The sequence below is a fragment of the Drosophila ananassae genome, chromosome 2L (genome assembly GCF_017639315.1).
Source record: "Drosophila ananassae strain 14024-0371.13 chromosome 2L, ASM1763931v2, whole genome shotgun sequence".
In the NCBI taxonomy this organism is placed as follows: Eukaryota; Metazoa; Arthropoda; class Insecta; order Diptera; family Drosophilidae; genus Drosophila; species Drosophila ananassae.
The window spans coordinates 15,004,563-15,029,278 of record NC_057927.1 but is presented as its reverse complement, the minus strand read 5'-3'; the positions used below and the strand labels follow the sequence as shown (position 1 = coordinate 15,029,278).

General features: G+C 42.0%; 4 protein-coding genes across 7 annotated transcripts; 3 read left to right on the top strand and 1 right to left on the bottom strand.

The window, feature by feature from the left end:
- Positions 1 to 2,278: 2,278 nt before the first annotated feature.
- On the top strand, positions 2,279 to 16,949 carry LOC6499356 (elongation of very long chain fatty acids protein). 2 transcript variants are annotated; one of them, XM_014910544.3, is made up of 6 exons: positions 2,279 to 2,665; positions 13,484 to 13,621; positions 14,355 to 14,462; positions 14,531 to 14,611; positions 15,610 to 16,071; positions 16,133 to 16,949. In XM_014910544.3, the coding sequence occupies exons 1-6, from the start codon at positions 2,663 to 2,665 to the stop codon at positions 16,334 to 16,336; spliced, it is 996 nt and encodes a 331-aa protein (XP_014766030.1). In that variant the 5' UTR covers positions 2,279 to 2,662; the 3' UTR covers positions 16,337 to 16,949. The 2 variants fall into 2 exon arrangements, with proteins under 2 accessions (XP_014766030.1, XP_001954804.1); XM_001954768.4 differs by lacking the exon at positions 2,279 to 2,665 and adding an exon at positions 4,906 to 5,006.
- An 814-nt stretch (positions 16,950 to 17,763) lies between these two features.
- Positions 17,764 to 18,448, top strand: LOC26514562. Its single transcript, XM_014911816.3, has 2 exons — positions 17,764 to 17,812; positions 17,868 to 18,448. Exons 1-2 carry the CDS (start codon positions 17,810 to 17,812, stop codon positions 18,357 to 18,359), a joined length of 495 nt encoding a protein of 164 aa, XP_014767302.1. The 5' UTR covers positions 17,764 to 17,809; the 3' UTR covers positions 18,360 to 18,448.
- Positions 18,449 to 18,799: 351 nt separating this feature from the next.
- LOC6501228 (antennal-specific protein OS-C) lies at positions 18,800 to 19,702 on the bottom strand. 2 transcript variants are annotated; one of them, XM_001954767.4, is made up of 3 exons: positions 19,348 to 19,702; positions 19,114 to 19,285; positions 18,800 to 19,059 (listed from the first exon to the last, which is right to left on the bottom strand). In XM_001954767.4, exons 1-3 carry the CDS (start codon positions 19,435 to 19,437, stop codon positions 18,941 to 18,943), a joined length of 381 nt encoding a protein of 126 aa, XP_001954803.1. In that variant the 5' UTR covers positions 19,438 to 19,702; the 3' UTR covers positions 18,800 to 18,940. The 2 variants fall into 2 exon arrangements, with proteins under 2 accessions (XP_001954803.1, XP_014766954.1); XM_014911468.3 differs by having other exon boundaries at positions 18,800 to 19,047.
- A 271-nt stretch (positions 19,703 to 19,973) lies between these two features.
- Positions 19,974 to 23,765, top strand: LOC6499357 (4F2 cell-surface antigen heavy chain). Of its 2 annotated transcripts, XM_014910545.3 has the most exons (8): positions 19,974 to 20,193; positions 20,253 to 20,356; positions 20,412 to 20,436; positions 20,819 to 20,932; positions 21,494 to 21,672; positions 21,768 to 23,044; positions 23,119 to 23,124; positions 23,272 to 23,765. In XM_014910545.3, the coding sequence occupies exons 2-8, from the start codon at positions 20,309 to 20,311 to the stop codon at positions 23,513 to 23,515; spliced, it is 1,893 nt and encodes a 630-aa protein (XP_014766031.2). In that variant the 5' UTR covers positions 19,974 to 20,193; positions 20,253 to 20,308; the 3' UTR covers positions 23,516 to 23,765. The 2 variants fall into 2 exon arrangements, with proteins under 2 accessions (XP_014766031.2, XP_001954802.3); XM_001954766.4 differs by lacking the exon at positions 23,119 to 23,124 and having other exon boundaries at positions 19,980 to 20,193.
- The last annotated feature ends 951 nt before the right edge of the window (positions 23,766 to 24,716 follow it).

The window sequence follows — 24,716 nt, the reverse complement described above, 5'->3', positions numbered from 1 at the left end:
GCAAAGTCCGGGGTAGAATTTTTCCCTTTCGGCGCGTTTCGATCGTTTTGGTTATTTACGAGATGCGTAACCTTGAACTCGGGGCTTTTATTTAGCATCTCTATGATTGGATAAGGCCAATAGTACTAACGAGAGTCCACAAATATACTCCCAAGCTTGGCCCATTAAACAATGGCTTTGTTTCAGTTCGGCGATCGACACCCACCCGAACTTGGCCAAAATTGGACGGACGCTGGCCATCTGCGTGGCGATCATGTTTGCCATCATCATCATTGCGGATCGCCACCTGGCTCGTGTGATTGAGACTGCGATTGAGATTCAAATTAAAGTCAATGTTTCTGGGCCGAAGGCTGTGCCATTAAGTATACGTAGCGTGTGCCGCAAAAAACACCCATCTATATTACTTTGGGAAGTGCCTCGATAAAAAGTCACTGTACTCCGGGCCGGGGGATGTGGACCGGAAGATGCGCCGAGGCTGAAAACCGGACGGGTCCGGCAATCGAGTGCACGTTTATTTTGGTCTGATTGATGGTCAATAAGCAAAAAACGTAACTTGTGCCACCATGCGTTTATAAAGTTCCTTCAACTTTTCTTTTAAGTTGTAAGAAAAATTTGTAAATATTAATTCATTTTAACTGTAAGTAAAATATAAATGATTAATTATTTGCTGGAAAAAAACAAACTGTTCAAAAACTATTCTGTTATTTGCGTTTTTGCTTTTATTCTTGACGTAATCTTTTAAATTCCCAAAAAGGTCAGGCTTACGATGGGTTCTCTTGGCTGTTTATTTTGTTTTGCTTAAGTGGAAAATTTTGCTAATCATTGAAACTTTCCGCTATAGTAGCTCTCTGTTAGTGCTGGCAAACCGTGTTTATCTTTATAAGGAAGTTCCTAAACACCCAACGATGAAAAATTCAATGTGAACTTTTTCCTTTAGTCATGCGGCCAGTGGAGAAGCCCTTGAGAAAATCGTATTCAAATTTCCCCCCAATATGGATGACGCGTGTTTCGGATCTGTTCGATGGGATCAGAAAGGGCCACTGTACTCATGACTATTCATCGTCTCCCCCGCCAACTGTTTGCTCATGCAAATAGATACGTTCGAGCCAGAGCCAGAGTCAGAGCTTGAGCCGATTACTTGGCCAGAGATGTGTTTTCGGTTAGAATTCCGCAAAAATATATATCTTCTCCGGCTCGGCGACCGTGCAGCGAACTTTGAGTCGAAATATGCAAATGTTTGCTTTGGTTTCATTACTTCTGTCCAAAGATTTACGAAACGGCCATATAATGGTGAGATTTTTAGCAGGCAAATTAGAAATAGGTAGAAGTAGTAGATGCAAGTCACTGCACTACCTGGATTTCCACTAATTGAGGGTAACCACATCGTCACCTTCTGTCAAAGTTCGAGCTGAAGCAGCGGACGTGAACCCCCTATCTAATTGCTTCGATTGCACACAACAAAAATCAAGTATACGCCATGTCCTCAAAAATATCAAGTATACGCCAGGTCGGTTGCCATGCCTGCTGCGGTGGCCCAGTAGCGATGTTTGTTTCACAAGTTCACGGCACATTTTGGCCGTTTTTATGGCACACAGAGGAAAGCCCAGAAACGAGTTTTTGAGGAAGACATCCACACCAAAGCCGCGCTTAGAAATCGTCGCTCTTGGCTCTGCTTTTCAATAGAAATCTAGTCATAGAGCTGGAATTTTTGCACACTTTCGATTTGGTCAGAGGTTAATTAACGGATATTTTGCCAGAACTTTGAACCTGGCAATCAAAAAAGTCCGCACTGATATTTAGATTGGACGTAATTAGCGCCGCACTTGGGCGTGGGTGCAAAGGCAGGTGCAAACAGGTATTACTTATGCCTATATGGCTATAATTTCGATCCAAAGGGCTGCCGCTCAGCGACGCAGCAGCAGCGACGCTGGCTGCTCAGTGAGCGGCGACTGCGCGGCCAGCATCTAGCATCCTTGCGCAAACTCTGGTTGGAGCGAGAGGGCGCGCGAGAGGGAGCCAGAGATAGACATGAGCGGTCTGACAACCTGTTGCTGTTTAAGCCGCTGCTGCTGCCGCAGTCGGGGCTGCTGGCGCTGCTGCTGCGCTCAGAATTTTGCCGAAAGCTTTTGACTTCGGCTTTTGGCCGTGGCGCACGCTCACCGAAATTGAGCGTCTGCGTCGGCGTTGTCGGCGCAGCTGCTACCGTCGCTGCCGACGCCGGCGCCGGCAACTCCGCTCCTACGACTACCGAGTCGTATAAAAGTAAAGCGACAGCGTGAAATCAAACTTATTTCAGTGTTTTTGATTTGAATGTGAAAAGCGCTCGCTCGCCCAGTCGCTGTCCAGTTGCTGTCCAGTTGAGTCCACCAGCGCAGCAGCAGCATCCGCAGTAGCATCGCTCCTCCCGCCAGAGTTTCTGTTTCCCGCCTGTGATCTCCCATCGAGCAACCCCTCAAAACAAAAAAAAATGACATACAGTGCGTGTTAATCACCAAAAACTGAAACACTGAAAGAATTTCAAATAAAATCCAGGATAATCTGTGGACTAAAGTGATAATTCGTTTGCCAAAGCCGAGGTAGTCTCTGCAAGCTAGCCAAGTGAAAAAATCTCTGAAAAAAGATAATTCGACTTCTAGTGCCCTAAACCAGCAAATTAAAGAAAATGGTAAGTTTAGAAAAATATAAAATATGGAAAAAAGACAAACGTCATCAAGTGTCAAAGTATGAAGAGGCTATTGAATGGCTGGTTTTCTCCTGAAAATCTCCGAAAGGTTAGAGATCGTCATGGGGATCCCCCCTTTAACCTGAAATATTGTGCAAACTTTAATCCTCCCATGTGCAACATTCAAATTGGTTATAAACCTATAATTTTAAGCAAGATGCTGCGCATGCAAGCCCAAATAAAAATACACAAATGCGATTACGGCTGGGCTTTCCATCAATCTGACAAATGACCCTTTCCACACGACTCGTCTACAAGGGGGCTGGCGACTGTTATTAAATGCTTGAAAAAATATATTTTTTATATGGAAAATCGAGAAAATAATCCGAAAACCCCCCGCGATGCAAACGACTCTTACAACATGCGCGATAATTTTGCTGTAAATATTATGCCTACAGTTAATTGCGTAAATTGAATAGCCTCCTGAGAGGCCCAGAGGCAAGAAGGCTGCGAGGCAGGAAGGCATTCATACAGGTGATTATTCATCGAGAAACCTTTCCGTTTACCTCACATTCCAGGCTGGTTCTTTTCGCTTTCTTTGGAAGTGAGAAGTAGATGTGGAAAAACACCAAAGTTGCTGCACCAACTGGTTTTCGCTTTCAAGTACACAAGACATTCGCCAGCAAGGTTTTCCAATGTCTTGCTCTCAAATAGCAATTTTGCCGACGCCGCGCAGACCTTTCGACGGCTCTTTCCCCGCTTTCCTCGCTTTCGGCCCAAAAACGTGAACGTTTTCTGTTTTGCTAGAGCCATTCGCACTTGAGTTGCACACCGAAATTGCAAGTGCTGCACTTATTTCGACGCTGCTGCCTTGTTACGTCTGTCGTGGCAGCAGCAACACCAGTAACTGCAGCAACAGCAACACCAACGACATAGCTCTGTGGCGGTCAAGTGAAGTGAAGGCTAGGTGGCTATAAGGCTATAGCTTTCGGTTAGCTGGCCAAGAGAGCTGGCCCGACAACATTTCACACGGAAATGCACTGCAGTGCTGACCTTGAATTTTAACCGGGATAACTGGATAACTGAGGCCTGGCCAAGTGAAATGATGGCCCTCACGGCCAGGCCAATCGTTTTTGTTCATCTTACAGAGAGGAAAAAAATGTTTCAAAAATGTTCCGCATTTTTTTATCATAAAAATCAATTTATAATATTTATTTCTCTCCTTTAATGACATGTATAAGCCAATTTAGAAAAGGTTTGAAAAGAAAACCCCTTTCGTGTAAAATTTCCGCTCATCATTGCAGATGCTGCATCTGATCGGTGTAGAAATCCCGTGATTTTCATATTCATTTAAGCCAGCTTGCGATGCGATGGGATGTCTCTGCAAATTCGAAATTCGAAGTAAAACAAAAAATACCAGAGGGTTTACCAATCACAGATGCCGCTGGCTAATGATCAGACTTGGTGTTTCGGGCTCCGAGCATTGCACCATTTTACACAAAAAGCTAAAAAAAAAAAAACTCAAAAACAGCCAGCCCAGAAATCGAAACTTATTCAAATCTTCGAGTTGTTTTCTTCTCCTTTTGGCCGCTTACACAATAATTATTACACCTCGATTTTATTTTTGACTTCGACTTTTGCCGAAAGTATTTATTTTTTTCTTTCAACTCTTTGGCGCAGTTTGGCGGCTGTGTTTTGTGGTGTTTGGCTCTTTTGACACTGAAAAGTGCAAAGACGCTGGCGGGCAAAACTCACTATTTACTAGGCCACTTGGTCAGAGCCGCCCAGCGCCGAGCCGCCAAACTGCGCCGCCCAGTCATCATAATAAAAATGTGCCTTAATCAGCCGATTTGCTTGCATTCCCTGTTAGGCGCTCGGCCACTTAGAGAGACAGTTAGCGACGTCGATGTCGACGGGGACGGTGACAGCGACTGCTACGACTACGGCGACGTCGTTTATTTGTTTGGCTCTCAGCTGATTTTTGGGGGGAGAGCCAGCAAGATAAATAAAATATGAAATTAAAAAAAAAGAGAGCCAGCGCAGCGATAAGGTTCGCCGCATGTGACAGCGATCTCAGTGCTGTGCTCTAGTTTTCATTTGTTTGGCACACGCGGCGTATGCGCGATATTCACATACCTGCAAAAACAATTGTCTTTAGTCTCTGTGTTAAATTCTTTAAGAAAAAATATTAAAAAACCAAGTGTGCCAGGATTTTTCTCACTACTTGTATCCATTTTCTCCCTTAACACTGATAAGACCAGGAAAGAGAGTGAAAACTCTATAACACGACAGAGAAACCTCGACAATGACGATATTTATGGACTCTTATCGGGCCGAGATTGAAGTAAGTGTCATTTGCAGTTTAATTATTGGCTGTTTGAGATTAGACAGCCAAGATAAAGCCAAAGGTTGTTAAAACACACTAAAAATAACAGGCTTTAAATTACATCGAACATCGCTGGCTTGGCATATTTTATTGTTTTTTGAGTGGTTTGCTAATTTTCAAATACGAAACAAAATGTATAAGGTTTAGTGATTTTTAATTAGGTCGCGTGCTGTAAGAAATAAAATTAAAGTTTAACCAATTCGAAAATTAAAGTGTCACTTCTACGTTACTAAGAGAACTTAAACTATTTAAATAAGATGCATAATACATATTAAAATACACAGTATTTTTAGCTAAAAGGGCTAATTAAATGCAGTAAATAAAAAGGATGTTGACTTTGAATTTCTCAAATAAAATATCTTAATTTCGTTACAACTTATCTTCAAACAAATACTATTGGAACATAAAGAAGTAGAATTTATTTGTCAAAAAAAGGCTCACATTCAACGCAAAAATATTTCAAATCTAAGGATGGCAATTAAATAATTTTTGTGTCAAAATCAACATTGAAATTTGTGAGATACCTGAATTCGTTGAGTAAGCGAATATAAAATGATTGAGGAGCTAAAAGTCATTGCTTGCTTAATTACATTATTGTCGATTTACGGGAACTGGGAAACGTCAGCAGGGCAGAGGACAAGAGACAAGTATTCAAATTAAGAGTTCGACACTCGGCCTGGAATTGTACTTTAAACACCCGAATTTAAAGACAAATCGCTGTATGCCATTATTAATGCAAATGCCTAACCTGACTGGCAACATCGAACAAATACTGTATGTGGGTACTGAAAGCAGCAAAAAAAATAATCAAATAATTTGAACTCAAAAACACTCCTCGGTGGATGCAATGTAGAATGAATCAGCTAAATTATTGAATTGGGGCTCACAAATGGCATTTTGGAGGTACTAACACTTACGCACCGTTGGCCAGCAGTCTGAGTATTTGCAGCTGTGCACTTGACTATTAAGCGAGCCTATGAATGCGGCAGCAGCAACAAAAAGTGTGGCATTTAAGCAACTTGCAACTTGAAACGCGTCCGAAACGCGCCCGTCTGCGTTGGGTGAGCGGGCAGAAAAACCCGCCTCCAAGAGCACCCTCAACCTGCAGAAATAAAAATAAAAGCAACAAATGTCTTGCACCAATTACTTGGAATTTTAGGCCAACGACAAGCGGGCGACTACTGCCAACCAAACAACTACAAGCCAGATTCGATTGCCAAATTAACGCGATTTTTTTTCTGGTTGGAAAACTTCTTCTCAAAACCAAGTAAACAAGAATCTATACACTTACAAAAATAGGGAAAAATGATGAGAATTTAAAGAAAAAATTAAGAACCTCTTAACTTTAATGTTTCAATTGAAAAATAATAGTTATCAATTATATTTCTTAAAGATACAATCTTAAAACCAATTCTAAATTACAAATATATTAAAAATACATTTTTCTCAGTTATCAAATATGATATATACGTTCATATACTATATCGTCTGTGTGGCAAGTGCAGTAAATGTTGTTTGCTGCTGCTTCTCTTGATCGCTGTTGAAATCGCTCCGAGTTGCCTGCTGCGCGCGTTTTTGATCGCGTGCAAGTCGCGCGCAGATTGAAAGCAAACTTCAGCTCGCTGCATTTTCAACTTGACCCACAACATCGCCTGGGAATGCTTAATGCCGAATCGATCATTGGGCTGCGATCAGTGCTTTATGTTCGGTTTTATTGTTTTTTTTATTTTCTGGGGATCTGGTTGGGTGTTTTCTTTGCGGCTTTCCATTTGCCGAAGATTTGTTTACGCATTTAAAAAATTGTACAGGTGTATGCGTGGTGCTGTTGCATCATCCCCGCCGTCATATTAGACGGGATGCCGCTGGAGTAAAAGTCGCAAGCTGAACCTGAATCTCAGCTTCACAAGCCAGTTGCAGATACAGATACTCAGCTTCTCTCGTGCTGTCCGGCACTGCTCTTTCCGCTCTTTCGCTCACTGCTGCGCTCAACTTGACCTATAAATTGATTTTAATGTTGCGCAGGTTCGTGTATCTGTATCTTTGTATCTTTATCTGTATCTGTATCTGTTGTATATAAATTTGATTTTTCTTCGGCTTGTCTATTGAAAGCAATTTTTTCTTTAATGATCGAAAATCATTAAGTGCGACACGAGTTTGGCTTCAGCATCGATTCAACGCCGATCCAATACAATCCGATTCGATTCGATTCGATTCGATCATATGGGTGCAAACCTGTTTGGCCCTTTAAACCTCAGCTTGGTGCTTTTTCTTTTGCTTTTTCTCACTCGCTGCTGGGAAAGTAAAAGTGTTGAGCTGGACAATTATGCGGCGGGGCTGACTGACCGACTCTACAAACGGGAAACCATAATTTTTTTTCTTATTTCAGCATCAGTTTTGTAGCCTGTGCAAATTGCTTAGTGCCGCCCCGGCAGATGAGACTTATATAAACGTCATTAAAATAAATCAAATTAAAAATCAACTGAGAAGAAAGAGATTTAGACAGTTGGAGCTGTCACCTGTTCATCCCACCTCACCTTCTCCCTCTTCAATTGCAAAAATCCAAAATAAAATGTAAAAAAAAAAATACAGAAATCCAAAATCCAAAATCCCAGTCAGTAAACCGACTAGCCGGTTAACCTTGTAAAGAAATACGTACTAAAAAATGTTAAGATTTGAACCGATGTCTGTTACTACATCGCAGCCTCAACACCTTCATCATCTTCATTCCCGCAAGTCGCCAGCCGCCCTCCAAGTCCTCCAAGCTCCGGAGATGATGCTTTGTTGTCTTCCCAATTATGCATTTGAAACTCAAAACCCGTCGGATACCTTTTCGGGGCAGTTGGTTGGCGTCTGGGACGGAACTCGAAGATAAAAGAAACGGGGGTGGGGCCTTTGGACGCTTGATTTAATTAATTGCCAACATGTTGTTAAGTGTTAATAACATTTTTGTTGTTCGATGGTTGCTGCTGCTGCCAGTGCTGTCACTGATAATTTAATTGCTTTTGCCGATCCGGCAATCCAAACCGATTGCCTGCCCGCTGGTCCCATAACCCCCAGGTCCAATGCAAATGTTGGCAAATATGTTTCGGTGTCATTGATTTATATTAACTTTCGGGTCAAATTGTGCAAAGTCAAAACATTTGTATGATAAAAAATGCAGCTGGTCTGATTCGGATTTAGCAAGCATTGTGGTTCGGGATGGCTGCCTTTGGCATTATCTCTCTCCCAGCTAGCCTGAATGAATAATAAACCGAAAGACGCTGGCATTGAAATCGGAATAGTGGTATTAATTAGTTAAATCAACAAAAAAAACCAAGCGGGAATGTTAGCCACAACAGCCCTGAATACGTCTGAGGTTTTGGCATAGATATGCCACTGCAAAAAAAAGTGGACTACTTTCATTTAAGTTATTCAAAATAAATTGGATGGAAATGAATTTTTCCAAATACTCTATTGATTTTGAAATAAAATATTTCCGATTTTAGTATAGATTTCAGTATGTCTTCCATGGATTTGAATATTTAAAAGCCTATACCACTGTGATTCCCAGACAACTTGCCCAACCCAGTGCCCAGTGAGCTGCGATTAGAGACAAGTGGCCTCACTTATTACACAGTCACTGGCAACACATTAGGGCAACAAATTGTCATAAGCGGGTGCGACTAAAAACAATCATTGTCCGTCAAGCCGAGTGCTATGATTTTTCCCAGTAGGCAGCAGTACCAGTCCGGAGCTTAGTCACTGGCCCAGATGGGGCCAGTTTGGGGAGCTACTCCGCCTATCGATGGCGACATCGGTGGAACAATGATGGTGGATATGAATGGTGAATGGTCAACTCATCGCCGGCATCAAATCATGGGCACTGTAAATTTTAACTCATTTGTCCGTGCTCCGGACTTTAAGGTGCTCGGTGCTGGGTGATCGGTGCTTGGTGCTTGGTGCTCGGACCTCGACTTTGGCTTTATGGCGCATAATGAAGCGTTAAAATGTAACGCGCAACAGCAGCAGCAGCAGCCGAAGCAGCAGCCACAACAATTACAAATGCCTCTTTACACTTGCCGCCGATGGTGGTGGTATTGGTGGTACTGGATGCTGTTGCTGACGGAAGCATTTTTGTGGGTTTTTAGGGAAAGCATTTGGAGCCCAGCGCGTGTGAACCAAAGAAAGCGAAAAAGGGTCAGCATTTGGCCAGAGATGCGATGCTATGTTGCTGCGGCTTACGCAAACTGACCAAAGCCAGCCGGCTTTATGTAATAGCTAACACTACAATACATTTCCAACTGCCATGTTTGCTGGGCCAAAGTCCAAACGACGGCCAAAATGGCATAGGCAACAGCTGATGATTTTTTTTTGTCTAATTTTAGCCAAAAGAGACGACTTGCTAAGAAGCTAAAATTCTGAAATAAACATCATCAACATCATCGTGAATCGGCAGAAATCGATATAAAGGGGGATTACACCAAAGCCTACTGATGTGAATCACTGAATGTTGCCAAATATTGGCCAACCATTTCGCAGATCCGTCGTAAAACAATCATTTAGAATTCGTATACACAACAAACAAAAAGTGTTATTTATGGCATGTACTGATATCTCTGATTCTAGATGTATTCGTGCCATGTTTATGGTCTAAAATTATGCAAAAAAGTAAATAAATATAATGGGACCATAATTTATAAAATGAAATTAATAGCTCTCGTCTTATTTCTTCGAGTGTACATATAGACATATATATATATTCCCCATTTTGTTGATCTTTACATATACCGGTTTCCCCTTACTTTGTCCTGTTTTTTGTTTCTATGCCTTATTTTATTTAATTTGCTTTGGCAAAAACAAAGTTCAACAAACCGCGCGATCCGCGCTAAAAGTATAATTTCAGATTTGCTCCGAGCTTACAGATGGCCAGTTAATTTTGTTTACGTCCCACAGCTTCTATATCTATAACTTCTATGTATTCCCCGACCACCCAGTCTGTTTGCCGCATTTGCGTTTTTAGTGCGTATATTGTTTGGATTTGATTTTTATTGCATTCCCGACTTCAAATAATTCACCGGAATCGAGTGCCGCTCTTTCGAATTCAAGTCAGCGCTAGGAAATTTACTAATACGATGTATATCCACTGCCTGATTAATGCAGCCAAAGTGCGCACTACTCGCTGAACAAAAACCATCAACACGATGACTGTCGAACTTTACGCCCCCGCCCGTAAACACTTGTTTTTTGTCCGGCAGGTTCGTGTCTTGAGTCTTTTGTTTGGCTCTCGATAAGATCACGAAAACAAGAAACAGCCTAGCAGCTCCGACATGACAAATTATGCCTTTGCATGATAGATCAAATTATGACAGATCATTGGATAAACTGATTGGCGGAGCGACCACAAAGCAGCCGACTATGAATGAAATTCCTTATGGTTCCGGCACAGACACCGGCATGAACTTCCTCCAGCCGAAATGTGGCCGGAAAACTGGTTAATCTATTAAGCCAATGACCGTAAATGGCGGTTCTAACTAGAGCGCCCCGGCCCCCCACTCGGAAATGCAGCGACCAACAAAAACCAACAATTCGGACACCGGCTGACAGGTTGAGTGGCAAAAGTAGACTATAACAAATACAACGCAGACCGACAATTAAATTTAATTGCACTTAGCGGCAGTCCATGGCTTTAACGCCTTGCTAAGTATACACTATTTTCATCTTAATGGATCTCACCCAGTTAGTGTGAGAAAACGGGTTTTATGACGCTCATCGCTAGTGATTTTCCTCGATTTCCTTAATCAAATGCATAAAATATGTGAAATTAAAACTGTCGTTGCTGACCTACGTCAGCCGGCGGGCGAGAGTGCAATGCAAATTACTTAATAACCACCATCGGTGTCTGCCATAACTGCTGTTTATAATCGGTCATAACTATACTTGAACCTCACCTACGCCATGAGCCATAAATCTTCAACCTTCGAGAAAGCTTGAAATTTACCTTAAATACCAAAGCACCGGAAGCTGTAAAAGTCTAGCAAAGTTTTATTTTTCCTCGCAAAACAGAACTAAACTTCATTTTCATTCAGAAAAGTACTCCTTGGAATAAATTATGGGTTTTAAAATTTGTCTTACTTGTCTTATTTGGATAAAGTGATTAAAGTTTCTCCCAGATTCCAGCACAACTTTGCACTTTCAGCTTTTCCGTCTTTCCTTGAATTCAATTATCTAGCACGCACCCAAAAAAGTGAAAATCTCTCTTGGAAAGTGAATCTTAATTAGATGCAATCAACAGCGACATTGTTAAGTTGCGAGATGCCGTCCCTTCCGGACTCTTTAGAGCAATTTTATATCTTGGCCAGACCTTTGATATTAACCAGACCTGACTCATCTTTCTGAGACGCTTCACTGGCGACACGAGTATTCCCGAATTACGTCAGCTGTGTAATAGAAAAATTTGCCAGTCATTTCTTTGATCGGTGGAGTGACTGAAATTTCAATAAATCTTGCAACACGATAGCCAGAGCGAGATGGACACTGAGGCCCAAAAATGTTTGGCCAGCACTGCGGTTCTCCCAAAGAAACCAGCAATTACACACTCTCATTACGGTCGGCCCGGGCCACTCCCACATCGTCGGCTGGCAGTCGGTCAGTAAGTTCACCTGGCGGCCTAATGGCGGACAGAGTTCACTAATGAACAAACGGCATGACGCAGCTTTTAGCACTCGATCGTCGATCCGCGATCGCCACCCGCCCGAGAGGCTCCATCCCCCATGATGATTGCTGACGTACCCTGGCGACATATGAGCATTGTTTTGCATCCTAAGCCTCTCCACCTGCCTCTGGCGCGGTTGCAAGTGCACGACAAACTCTGGCGGCCCGCCGGCCACACTTGATGGATGAGCTGCGAATGGCCAGTGGCGTTGTTAATTCCCAGACTCAGGTGTTATGCAAAATATGGTGAAAAAAACGCTCTGGGGCGGTCCGAGAACGTTTAATTCCACACGTTTAATTTTAGAGCGACTTTAAGAGCCAATCTGAGTTTTCGGTAACTCGAACAAATTTTTGGGGCAAGGCACTTAGCGGGCAAATTGCATATTTGGGGTATGCATAACTGGAACATATTAAACGACCCAAAATAATAGTCATAACGGGCAAAAGTATATTATTTAAAGAAATGACACCTGTATTAAAAACCAGGAAGTTGTGTTTGGTTACAGAAACATAAATCTAGGATTTTTAGTAATTTGAGAGTTGGAATCAATGCATATGGTTCTCTAGCTTTAGATTCGAAGTTATGTGGCCTGAAAAGAAATAATAATAATTTTTGAAACCACAAAAGTGGGCTATAATACTCTGCTGGAGTTATTTCACAATTGAATTTGTAAGAATCAATGCAAAACCCACTGAATTGTAATGAGGTTTCATATTTTTATTACAATTTTCAATTACTGAAAGTTGGCTTTTATTGAATTAATTAAGTTATGTTGATGATGACAACAAAATTAATTGGCGAAACAAATACCGCTTTCCCAATCGCATTAGTCCTTGGCATTCCGCGGCGTACCGCCACCCCTGCCACTACGCCCCTGATTTGTTTGTATCAATTAAGTCAACCCTAACCCCTCTGCGGAATCGGAATCGGCAGCTACCCTCGCCGCAATTAAGAGTAGCGTTGTTTTCTTTAATTGCCGCCAGTCAGGTATTTAACTATTTAAGCGACGATTAACACTCGCGGAACTGGTTTAGCTTTTCCTGACATCCCCACAGTGTGGGTCTTTGTCATCAGCCCCTTCTCCAGGCCCCCCGTTTTTCTTCTTTGTTGGCCAGCCATTCAGTCAGTCAGTCGGTCAGACTGTCCAATCATTTCTAGATTGCTTTGTTTTCTTATTTATCACACGGATAAGAGGCCATTGCGGATTGCAACATAGCCGCAAGCCGGCTGCACCAGTTTTTCCATTGGATTTTTCATTTTATTTTGATGCCTATATAGTTTTGCGACTGGCATCGTTCAGTGCTAATCGACAATGGGAAATTACCGCGCACAAATATGATACAAAATCATGGTTTGTGTCGGCTAATGGGCTAATGGTGAGCTCCATACGGAAATTTGTGCAGAATGCAGTTTTTGGCCAACTGATTTCTTTCCGAGCCACTGCACTGGCTTTGTTTTCGTCGTCGCTTGCAACATATGTTTGATTGCCCCTACGTTTAATTAAAACCAAAATCCGAAACAAAAAACCTCACAATAGTCATAATCAATCAGTTGTCCGCCTCTGTGAACTTTGCCAGCCTCCGATTTGCCTCGGAAACTATGTTGCAGTGTTGCAATCGCCAAAGTTACAAATTTATTGATTTGACACTTGATCTCGCTAAACGAGCTAATTGCCTCCGGCGATTAGCCAATCCCTCACAAAACACTTGACTAATCGATCTCCATAATCTTTTTGCACTTGCAGGAGTACCTCACAAAATTCTACGATGGATGGCGGGATCTTATGGACAACAAATCGGATCCGCGAACACGAGACTACCCGCTCATGAGCTCGCCGTTCCCCACGATAGCCATCAGTCTGACATACGCGTACTGTGTGAAGGTAAGTGGCTTCGCAGTCTCCAATTGGGAATCACCTATCTATAATTATTGGGAATGGGGAAGAACATCAGGAGGACTTTATGAAATACATAAAAAACCGAACAAAACAAGGCAATTAGTGCTGAAATTCTAGACCATAAATGGATGCATTCTGATTATATGATTAGCCAGGGAGTGCCTTTCTGGATCCTTCGCAAAAACTAGTTTCGTTTTTGTCTTTATTTTATGTATTGCTTGGCAAGATGACTGCGAAATCAGAAATGAGGTTCAGGGCCATCCGATCTGTGCGATTTGTGCGATCTTTCCTCGCAGTCGGCGGTGTCGAAATGTGACCCAGGCACTGGGCTACGATTATGCAAAATTTTTGAAAAAAAAAAACTAAAAAATCAATTCGAAAAACGATTTCTATTTAGGTTTCCCGCTTTGCATTGGTTCACATTCATAATTTGACAAAAGCATTTAACTTACTTTCACATGGGGAGATGGCCAAACAAAAGACTTAGGCAACAAACTTGTCACAAAACCAACAAACAAACTCGGTCGCTGTCGATTGATTTGATTTGATAATTGCTGCAACAGGCTTTGGCCTCTATTTGATTATGTTAAATGACTCGCGAAGACACTGTGAAAAAACTTGTAGAAGATGCCAGGGAAAGGGGATGCAATTACACAGTTTGTGGGAAACATTTCATTAGCAACTACGACCACTAACAATTATTTTCTGTTCCCCAAAGGTACTCGGCCCGAAGCTGATGGAAAACAGAAAACCCTTTGAGCTGCGCAAAGTCTTGATCGTCTACAATGCCGCCCAAGTGATCTTCAGTGCCTGGCTGTTTTACGAGGTAATCAATGATTATAAACTTAATAAGTTCCCCAGAATTGTAATCAACCCTGTGTTCTGTATTTATAGTCCTGCATAGGCGGATGGCTGAACGGCTATAACTTGAGATGCGAACCCGTTGATTATTCCTACTCGCCCAAAGCGATACGTGTAAGTATATAAGGGAGCTGCTTCTTCTGGCACTTCTGAGACTTTTATATAGCCGGCTAAATAAATAGTCGCATGTGTACAGCCAAACATCGGCCAATAAATTTAGAATTTTTGCTTATGGTTGGCAAACAGCAAGGTTCTTTTGTTGACTGGGCTAGATTTTATGTAAGCAACCTGTTTTTGGCCGCGACGGGATGAACAGAAATTAGAAAAGACGGGAATCGCGACAGGTTCTCTTATGCTAATCACAATGAAATGGATGGATGCCGAAAGCCGGCCGGCCACCGCCAACTGCCGTGTGGCTTGTGCGATTCAAGAATCTATTTAAATATTTCAGAGTCCCATCCATATCTAAGCGCGCTAAAGTCATGTCCGTATTCGGCTCCTCACGTGTGTCGCCAAGCCGGCTAAAGTGGGTAAACGACCCAAAGAAAGTGGCGGGGTTAGAAAGTCGCTGGGCGAAATATTTTGCAAATCACCTATATTTCTTATGGTATTGATAAGCTGGGGGTTTGTTAGATCCGTTAGATCCAGGGCAAATGGAACCAAACCGCAGAAACTGTGATCAAGCTTTTGCATAACAAAAAACTTCTGAATGATTGGCCATGTTTAAGGTTAAGATTAGGTCGATTCGGTTTCTGGATGGGTTTCATTTTTGTCAAGAACATTATGGTAATTTTATGAGTAAGGCTATCTTAAAAGAGTTTTTTAAATCAAAAAGATGACAATGTCTGAACAATGACAATGTCTGAGCAAGATACTTTCATATTAAAATAAAAAGGGTATTATGAAGGGTATGCTATTAATATCATTTGTTTAAATATTCAAACTTAAAGAAACAAATACGATAAAGAAAGTTTTTGCAAAAATTTAACATAAGAAATACTATTTATTTGTTTTAATATGCAGACCAAAAGAAACTAATTTAAAAAAGAAACTAGTGGAAATATTTAAAATGAAATACAATTTGCTAAAAAATAAATTTTTATATTTTACAGACCGCTGAGGGATGCTGGTGGTACTACTTCTCCAAGTTCACCGAGTTCTTCGATACCTTCTTCTTCGTGATGCGTAAGCGGTACGACCAGGTGTCCACTCTGCACGTGATCCACCACGGCATCATGCCCGTCTCCGTCTGGTGGGGCGTCAAGTTCACTCCCGGCGGTCACTCGACCTTCTTCGGCTTCCTGAACACCTTCGTCCACATCATCATGTACGCCTACTACATGCTGGCAGCGATGGGACCCAAGGTCCAGCGCTACCTCTGGTGGAAGAAGTACCTCACCGTGCTGCAGATGATCCAGTTCGTCCTTGTGATGGTGCACTCCTTCCAGCTGTTCTTCAAGAACGACTGCAACTACCCCATCGGATTTGCCTACTTCATCGGCGCCCATGCTGTGATGTTCTACTTCCTGTTCTCCAACTTCTACAAGCGCGCCTATGTGAAGCGTGATGGCAAGGTAAGACTGGATTGATCTTACTTAATATTCATATATATTTAATACATATACTTAACTCCAGGACAAATCGGCTGTGAAGGCCAACGGACATGCCAACGGCCATGCCAAGGCCCTGAAGGACGGCGAGGTGACGCCCGTCCGCAACGGAAAGGTCAACGGATTCCACAACACCTTCTCCAAGTTCACCACGGAGATGTGCAACCCGGCCCTGAACTCCAACTCCGCGGCGAGACAGCGCGTCCCGATCAACGCGGGTAATAAGTAGAGAGCCGCCAGCCAGCCAACCAGCCAGCCAGCCAAACATGAAACAAACATAAGCATAAATTAATTACGCTACCAATTAAATTACCGTACATTTAAATTAAACGTAAGCATAGGGAGTCGAAGCCTAAATCTAAGCCAAAACGAATTCGCAAATCAAAATCAGTTAACGACAAGGAGAAGCAAACAAAAACATTATTTCAAGGGCATCCAATCCATGGTGATCGCACGTAAGGATCACAGATCGCTGGCACACTGCTCTCTATCTCTATATAGATATATTTTCTATATGTATATGTATATCATTCTTCCAATATACCTTCATAAATATCAGCATAAACATCCCGATGTCATGTACATAGATCGTTCATAGTTGCCGAGGATTTTATATCATTTAATTATAGTACTTAATAATGCATCTTAATGGAACGGTGGCAGTTTGGGGGCTCAGCCCCCAGTTGCCAAGTTTATTCGCTTTATTCATCTATTTTTCTATATTTTTGTACTTTTGGAAATGCAAGCGATACTTTTTAATACGTGTATATTATTTAATTGGATTGATTTGAACAAACGAAATGTGTTTTTATTTTATAAATAAATTCGAGATAGAACCTAAATTTCTTATTTCTTGGGGAGTTATTTAAAGCTAAGCTTCTCATCTCTACCACGATTTTACACCTGATTTTATTTACCTGAAATCGGTATTTAGAAAAGCATACTTTCGGGATGGAGGAAACAATATGTAGAATGAATGTTAAGCACGATTGGGGGTTCTTAAGATATTTGTCTGCTTTCTTTTCTTGAATTGGAATTACCAAATGGATTCTCCTGTTATTATACAGGAACATGAAACTGTATAGATGTAATTCTAAAACTTAGATTGACTTAACCCAAGCCCGCTTTAAAGGACTGACAATAAACGAATATAAACAGGAATCAAAAGGCTATTCACCTTTCAGTGATCAGAAGTCCATGCGTTTTCAAGTTGTGAAGCAAAAACAAAGTTAAGGGCCGCATCTTGGTAAGGGAATCGTAGGCATGTCAGGTCATTTGGCTTAATGGCCTGAAATTCACATTTGAGCATAAGGATACTAACGAAGACATCAAGAAAATAAGGCCAGCAGATACTTGCTCCTGCAATTTATGCAAATGGGCTACCAATACTTTGTAAAAAACCAGTCACCAGGTATAATTATTTCATTAGGAGCTAATGCCCAGCATCCGATCCTTAGGGGCAGAATGAATTTACAGCCAATCAGTCAGTTTTGCTTCTGATTTTCGCGGAATATGCATATGGTTATTATTTCATTTCCATCAGAACTCATACTTAAATATGAGGATTCAAGACCATGAAGCTATTATAAATCCCAATTGGCTGTGGAAAATTACGTTAAGTATAGCGAATAATAGCTAATTAGATGCAATGGAAAACATCCCAACAAAATTACAATCGGGTTCAGAGTGAACAACTAGAGCGATGGTAAGAACAACTCTTAGGAACAATATTATAATTATTTAAAGGTGTTTTTTGTTAGAAACTTGTTACTTATATATCCTTTTGGACGACAGCACTCCTACTTCTACTCCCAAGTGTGCTAGAAGCTAAAATATTACCTGGATTTAAACAAAAGCACTTTAGGTTAAATCCTAGAACAAATCAGACGAGCGACAATGCCACGACAAGTGCCGGAGAAAAGAGTCTTTCTAATGGAAGTAAGTTAGAAGCATTTTACAATCATTGCCAGCCGATATACAGGGAAGAGCATTTTGACGCCCATTTCATCAGAGGCATGGTGGGTGCAATTATGGATCGCCTTCATGAGCTGTGCGTTTTCAAGTCCATTCATCCCCTGGTACTGATGACTTTCACGGAAACCCTTTATTGTGGCGGAAGTCTCGCGGAGGCCATCGACCATATTGAAGAGATATTATTCGGAAAATTGGACAAAAGTTGCACCGAAAGAAATGGATTCAATGCCTATTTTATTACGACTACCGCGGATCATACTAATCACGAAACTCTTTAAAAAATAATACTAAAAGCAGACTGGCTTTTGTTTTTTTTTTTTTTTGTATGACATACATTTTAAACAAATAAATATCCGAAGTTTATATACTCTGAAGTACCCTGAATATGAGAGTTAATTTGAATTCTCAATGTGCGTTCTATAAAAAGTTACTTGCGAAAAGTAGCAGTGCGAGTCAATATTTGACAGTCGTTTGATTGTGTATTTTGGTCATTAAATGGGCGTCTAGCAAGTTAGAGGTGTTTATCGTTTACTATTGGTTAAAAAAATAATAATTTATCCAATTACCTCCAAAACTGTGTCGAACGTTTACACACTTAATTTTAAATATTTGCCGATTAGCGGCTTTATTTTTACCACATCTTTCGTTAAAACTTTTATAGAAATCTTACCCAAACCAAATATTATGTTAATTTCATTTCATATTTTTTTTTCATATATTTTATGGTTTGCTGTGCTTGGGTTCGTATCGTGAAAATTCTGCTTTAAAACAGCGTATGAAAGAAAAATAAAAGTATAATTTAAGACATCAGTAGCCATCCATGTCATTGGTATCGAAGTCAAGCCAAGTCTGATCGGATCTATTCGGTCTTCTCGGTGGTGGTGGTTCCCTCCTGGTCGGATTCTGCGGATCTGGACAGGCGATCGGCCACCGCGCTCGGCAGAACTGCGTCGACGAGAATGGGAACTATTTGCTCGCCTATGGATTGAAAAAGCTCAGCGATCTTGATAATGGTGGCTGGATCAGGCAAACCTGGGATACCCGCTCGGGCGGAAAGAGTGCTGTCCGTGTTCACCTCGCGTCGGCGTCTTCGATTCTCCCCGGAGTCCTCCACTGTCTCTTCGGAGGAGGAGTCATCGTCGTCGTCACCGTCCTGCTCCTGCTTAATCACCTCCGTTTCCTCCTTTACCACAGTGATCACCTCCTGGGGGTATTGGGTGCGGCATAATTAACCAAACATCGATTTTCTCAAACTAATCCCCGAACCTGTGGCCTGGCCTCCGAGGGCGGTGCAAATTCCAGCAGAACCAGGAGGAATCCGGCGAGCAGCAGTTGTCGTCCCACATGGAAGCCCATTTTTACAGATTCGTTGCAAAGGGTGGACCAGCCTGCTTTATATATAGCTCCCACTTAATGGGCTAATGACCCTCGCATGACGCATAATTGGCCAAAGGTAATGCAAGGTCGAAATTGATCAATTTCGAGTTCTAGCCGACCTAGACAACCTTGCGAAAGTGCCAGTAATTTCGCGACAAAAAACTCTTCAAACACGAGACGTCAACTTCGTCGCTGAAAGTTGCAATTTTGGCCAGGAATGTGCCGACGAGTGCAGTTTTTGCCTTGGCCACTGGTCTGGCCTGGCCAGAAACCAGCCCCGATCGTCGTGCGAGCAATCTCAGGTAAGCCGCCACGCAGACAGGTAGTTTTTGGGCCCGGCTCGAAGCGCAGGCCCATAAATCGAATTTACGCGCACGGAAACGCGTTTCGTTTGCTTTCGATCGGGCGGACACATACGTATAATTAAATCAAACTCGAGGAGGAGAGATTTCGATCTGAACTGCGACTCTGAGATCGTTGCACCACCGAGAAAATTCACAACTTCAGTTCTGATTCAAAGCTCTAGCGAGACAGGTCTCAAGAATTGAGATTGCAAAAATTTAAGTGCAAAGTTGTGAAGCAAAACTAAAAGTGACTTTACTTACCTTTCTTCCAACAAAAAATTTTCTTTATAAAAAAGTATAAACAAAACATATAATTAACGTGTAAATACACATTATAATTACTGTGGGATGTTAATTATTATTTACATCTTAACACTTTTGACGTTTTTTTGTAAGGAAAACATTTATATTTAATTACAGTTTATTGTAACAAGTTTTATTTTCTTAAAGATTAAAGACTGACAGTTTGAAGATATTTCAAAAACTATTTTTCACATTCCACTGCCATGAATTTATTTTCGCGACTTAAACGATTGGGAGGGGCTTCCAGCAAGGTAAATTTAATTACATAATCAAGTATTTTTTTAACAATATTTATTTAATTTTTAGAACTCCGTGACACTGCCTGTAACTGGTAAGTTTGATGTGTAATGCTATTTAAATTAAGCGCCCAAAAATAATACCAAAAAAAGATAGCGAACTTCAATAGTTTACTTATGACTATATTATATAAAAAAATATTCCTTTGAAAAATGGTAAAAAAAAAAAAAAAAGCTAAACAATTATGAGAAGTAAATTAAAAAGAAAGATTACCAAACAAAAAATAAATACAAATTTACCAATCATAGCGGCCAGGGCTGCCGAAAAAACAGGGTTGCCCAAGCGCCACCCAGATATACTGCTTCAGAAAAATACCAAAGATACTTTTTGTCTGGTATTACCTATCTGACACTGAATTAATTTTAAAAAAAATCTCAACGTGTTCACATCGTTGTTCTAATTGTGGTCCATTTTAGGCGTGTCTGCTAATAAAAGCAACGCTTCTGGCGAAGCTGCGAGTGACTCTGCTGAAGTTTATAAAACGATAACGGAGGACAAGTTTCTGGGAGGAAATTCAGGCCCTGAAAAAGGTAACTACAAGGCAATTTTCGCATCTACAGATACATAAATTGAGAAAATTGGATAGCTGACGTAACAAAGCGTAGATATTGCTCTGGAAAAATTAATGGATATGTATCTGTAGAAATGAATATATGCAACATGTATATATACTTATGTATAAGTAGATGCACGTAGAATAACTGTAAGGTTTGGTGGTACAGCGTTATCAGTGGAGTAGATAAGAAACTACGCTACAAGCGGAAAAAGATATTGATTTTTTATCAGCCCACATTGCAAGCCACAGGTCGAATTATTCTGCGAAGCGCAGACGCGAAGTGAGTGCCTGGATTTCTGTGACGTCAGCACAACTCCCTTGTGAAAATTCCATCTGGAATACTGGGGTTTGGGACTTTATCCCCCTTCCCCTATTAATATTGCTCATGCCTGGCTTGGGTTTTCAACGTAACCTTAAATAATACAGAGCTTGTTCTGGAGTGAAAGTCTCGCACGATGAAAGAGCTTTTGTCCCGAGCTTGATTGGAACTGATTAGAGTCAATTAACCATTTGTGAATTATTCTCCACTTTTCAGCCGAAATGGTCCAGGATGAGAAGACAGCCCCCAACGACGGAGCCGACGAGCAGATGCTGGGCTCCGGCGGGCTGGAGGACAAGCTGGCCGACCGAAGAGACGAGGTCAAGTTCATCAAGGGCGACCACCAGAACGGCGATGCCAAAATCGATATTGGAGCAGTCAACGGAGGAAAGCCAGTAAGTTTTTTAAACTATATAGTTCTCTAAACTAAAACTTAAACTAAATTATAAATTATAAAGTATAAATCATAAAAATAATCCTCTTTTTTCAGGCTTTCACCGGCATGAGCAAGGAGGAACTGATGAAGTACGCCAATGATCCGTTCTGGGTCCGTCTCCGTTGGATCTTCTTCGTGGGCTTCTGGGCCGTGTGGGTGGGCATGCTAGTGGGTGCCATTCTGATCATCATCGGAGCTCCCAAGTGCGCCGCTCCTCAGCCATTGCCGTGGTACAAGCGCGGCCCGCACGCCAAGTTCGCCAGCCTGGAAACTTGCAAGCCAGACGATGTCCAATCTGCCAAAAAGATCCATGCCGCAGGAGCCATCTATGAGTTGCCCGCCGACCTGACCTACAACGTAAAGAAGCCGGAGGTCGAGGAGCAGATAAAGCGACTGGTGGCCCAGTACCAGGGCAGCGATACCCGGGTGATTCTCGATGTGACCCCCAACTATGTGGCCAAGGACTCGCAGCTGGTGCAGGATGCCATTGCCGATCCGGAGAAGCGATCCGCCTTTGTGTGGGTCACTGGCAAGACAACCGTGCCCACCAACTGGCTCAAGGTTGGCGGAACTCGCAGTGCTTGGGAGAAGGTGGGCGACAGCTATGTGCTCTCCCAGTTCCAGGACGGCTACTACGACCTCAAAATGAACAGCACCCTGGTACGGAAGGAGTTCGGAGGCGTACTGAAGCATCTGATTAGCCTGGGTGTCGAGGGATTCCGTCTGAACAACACAAAGTTCTTCGTGCTCTCCGAGAATCTGGAGGATGAATTCCCTTCGGCAGCTCCCAAGGACTTGAACCAAGGACCCAGCGACTATGGATTCTATGACCACAAGCAGACCACGTTCCAATCCGGCCTAGGAGACGTCCTGTATGATTACCTGAGCATCGTGAAGAACGCCTCCGACGAAGCTTTCCTGTCGGTGGCCGAGGATGTGATCCAGCCGCAGGTGTATCAGTTGAGCGAGGTGCCCGGCGTCAATGGCATTGATCTCCCGATGTACGGTGACTTTGTGAAGGTCCTCAGCAAGTCCAAGCCAGAGAAGTCGCTGCAGAAGGATCTGGAGAACACACTCTTCCAGGCTGGCAACAGCAGCTGGCTGCAGTGGAACTTTGGGGACATCTATGTGGACACACCCCAGGATCCGTCGGCCCTTTCCCTGTTCCTCTCCCTGCTTCCTGGTGTCCCGGTGGTACCAGTGGACGCCATTGCGTATCGAAACGTGACCGAAGAGACCTACAGGCAGATCGAGCAGCTCCGTAAATCGGCATCTTACATGCACGGCGAGCTGAAGCTGTTCCAAGCCGACTCCTTGGTGGCTTATTCCAGGTAATTATATTCCAGAGTTTCTCTTTATATTTCAACTAATTTTAATCCAATTCTAACATGCTTGCCCACTGAAGGCAAAGGTAAAATAAGAACCTTAGTATTTTGAAAAAGTTTTATTATATTTTTGTAGTTTTATTTATAATTTTAATATTTATTGTTTTACATAGTTAAACTACACATATTTAAAATATTTATAAAATTACTAATATGATTTATTTTCCATCTAGAATCAAGTCTGGAAATCCTGGCTACTTTGTGGTTTTCAATCCCACCGACTTGCCGCAGTCCAGTAACTTCACAGGTCCTGCCGAGCTTCCCGAAAAGATGACAGTGTCCTATTTCAGCGAAGACTACAACAACCAGGACAATTCCGTCAAGGTGGGCCACGCCGCCAAGGTGAATCTCAAGCAACTCAAGGTCGCTCCGCACTCGACCATCATCCTCACCTACGTTCCGGCCACTACGGAGTAAACGGTTTCCCCCAGCGAAAATAATAGCAGCCCTTTGACATTGGCTTAAAGGCATATATTTATATACGGAATATAAATGTGTTTATTAAATTGTAACTTGCTTCATTAACTATTGAGATTTAAAGCCGAAAAACAAAACTCTTAAAAAAATACTTTGCTTAGAACGCGTTAAAGTTCTCTGATTGTTGAAAACGCTTCAAAATAAATTAACTATTTGCTTGCATTTAATAAAATTTGCTTTATTTTTTATAGTTTAATCTTTAAACTTGTTTCTGGGGCTAATTAAAAAGTAAAACTTATTTAAAATTTTAAATAAACTGGAAAGATCTGGCAACAGTGGCAAGTCACAAATGGCCACTTTTAGCCAACCATTTTCGAACCATCTGGCAACTTCAACGCCGGAACCGGAAGTTTCAAATTCTTCTCAAAACTATAGAAATTATTACGTTTTGCCAAGTCCCTCCTAAATTCCACCCACGTCCAACTGGACCCAAAAACCAAAAAGATGCAAAATTATTTAGCCTTTGTGAAAAGTTAGAAATTCACAAGGAAAATATCTGGGATACGTGTGTGGGCTAACTTTGAGATACAAATAGTTTGGGGCGAGCTGGCACAAACAAAGGTCTGTGCGGGCAGCCACAGACAAATAATCAAAATCGACAAACGAAATGAGCCAAAAACAAAGCGCCCAAAATGTTTTTAGTTTGCAGAGTCCTGGCTACGAATGGCAGCCTGGGGAGCAGGATCTCCATTCCCCATTCCACCCTCCACATACGCAGATACGTTCCGGCCAAAAAGGATATGCGCACGTGCTAATGTGATTAGATACACAAACAGCTCAAACCAACTCACCGAGAAAGAGGCGAGTTGTTAGAGGAACCACAACATGCAGTGCAGTTGATTGCGGCAAGCCAGCAACAATAACAAGAAAATGCTACTACCAAGAAGAACAAACTCAACTTCATTTGGGATATCTCTGAGATGCAAACTATTGTTGCGCAGGACATCATTATCATCATCGTGATTATCATCATCCGAAAGCAGCAAACTTTTGGACTGGCCCGCTGTGCATTCCACCTGCCATCTACACCACCCTCCATTTGCACTCACAACCTCGGAGCTGGCCTTGTGGCATGCGAAATTATTTTGTCGCTACAACTTTTCCATCAGCCAGTCATCAAGTGCAGCACCAGCAGTTACTA

Coding starts and splice junctions, on each gene's coding strand:
- LOC6499356 (XM_001954768.4), top strand. CDS start 4,968: ATGACGATATTTATGGACTCTTATCGGGCCGAGATTGAA. Junction 5,007..13,483: donor CTTATCGGGCCGAGATTGAA/GTAAGTGTCATT, acceptor TTGCACTTGCAG/GAGTACCTCACAAAATTCTA. Junction 16,072..16,132: donor ATGTGAAGCGTGATGGCAAG/GTAAGACTGGAT, acceptor ACTTAACTCCAG/GACAAATCGGCTGTGAAGGC.
- LOC6501228 (XM_001954767.4), bottom strand. CDS start 19,437: ATGGGCTTCCATGTGGGACGACAACTGCTGCTCGCCGGATTCCTCCTG. Junction 19,286..19,347: donor CCTCGGAGGCCAGGCCACAG/GTTCGGGGATTA, acceptor CAATACCCCCAG/GAGGTGATCACTGTGGTAAA. Junction 19,060..19,113: donor CGCCCGAGCGGGTATCCCAG/GTTTGCCTGATC, acceptor TTCAATCCATAG/GCGAGCAAATAGTTCCCATT.
- LOC6499357 (XM_014910545.3), top strand. CDS start 20,309: ATGAATTTATTTTCGCGACTTAAACGATTGGGAGGGGCTTCCAGCAAG. Junction 20,437..20,818: donor CGTGACACTGCCTGTAACTG/GTAAGTTTGATG, acceptor GGTCCATTTTAG/GCGTGTCTGCTAATAAAAGC. Junction 21,673..21,767: donor CAGTCAACGGAGGAAAGCCA/GTAAGTTTTTTA, acceptor CTCTTTTTTCAG/GCTTTCACCGGCATGAGCAA.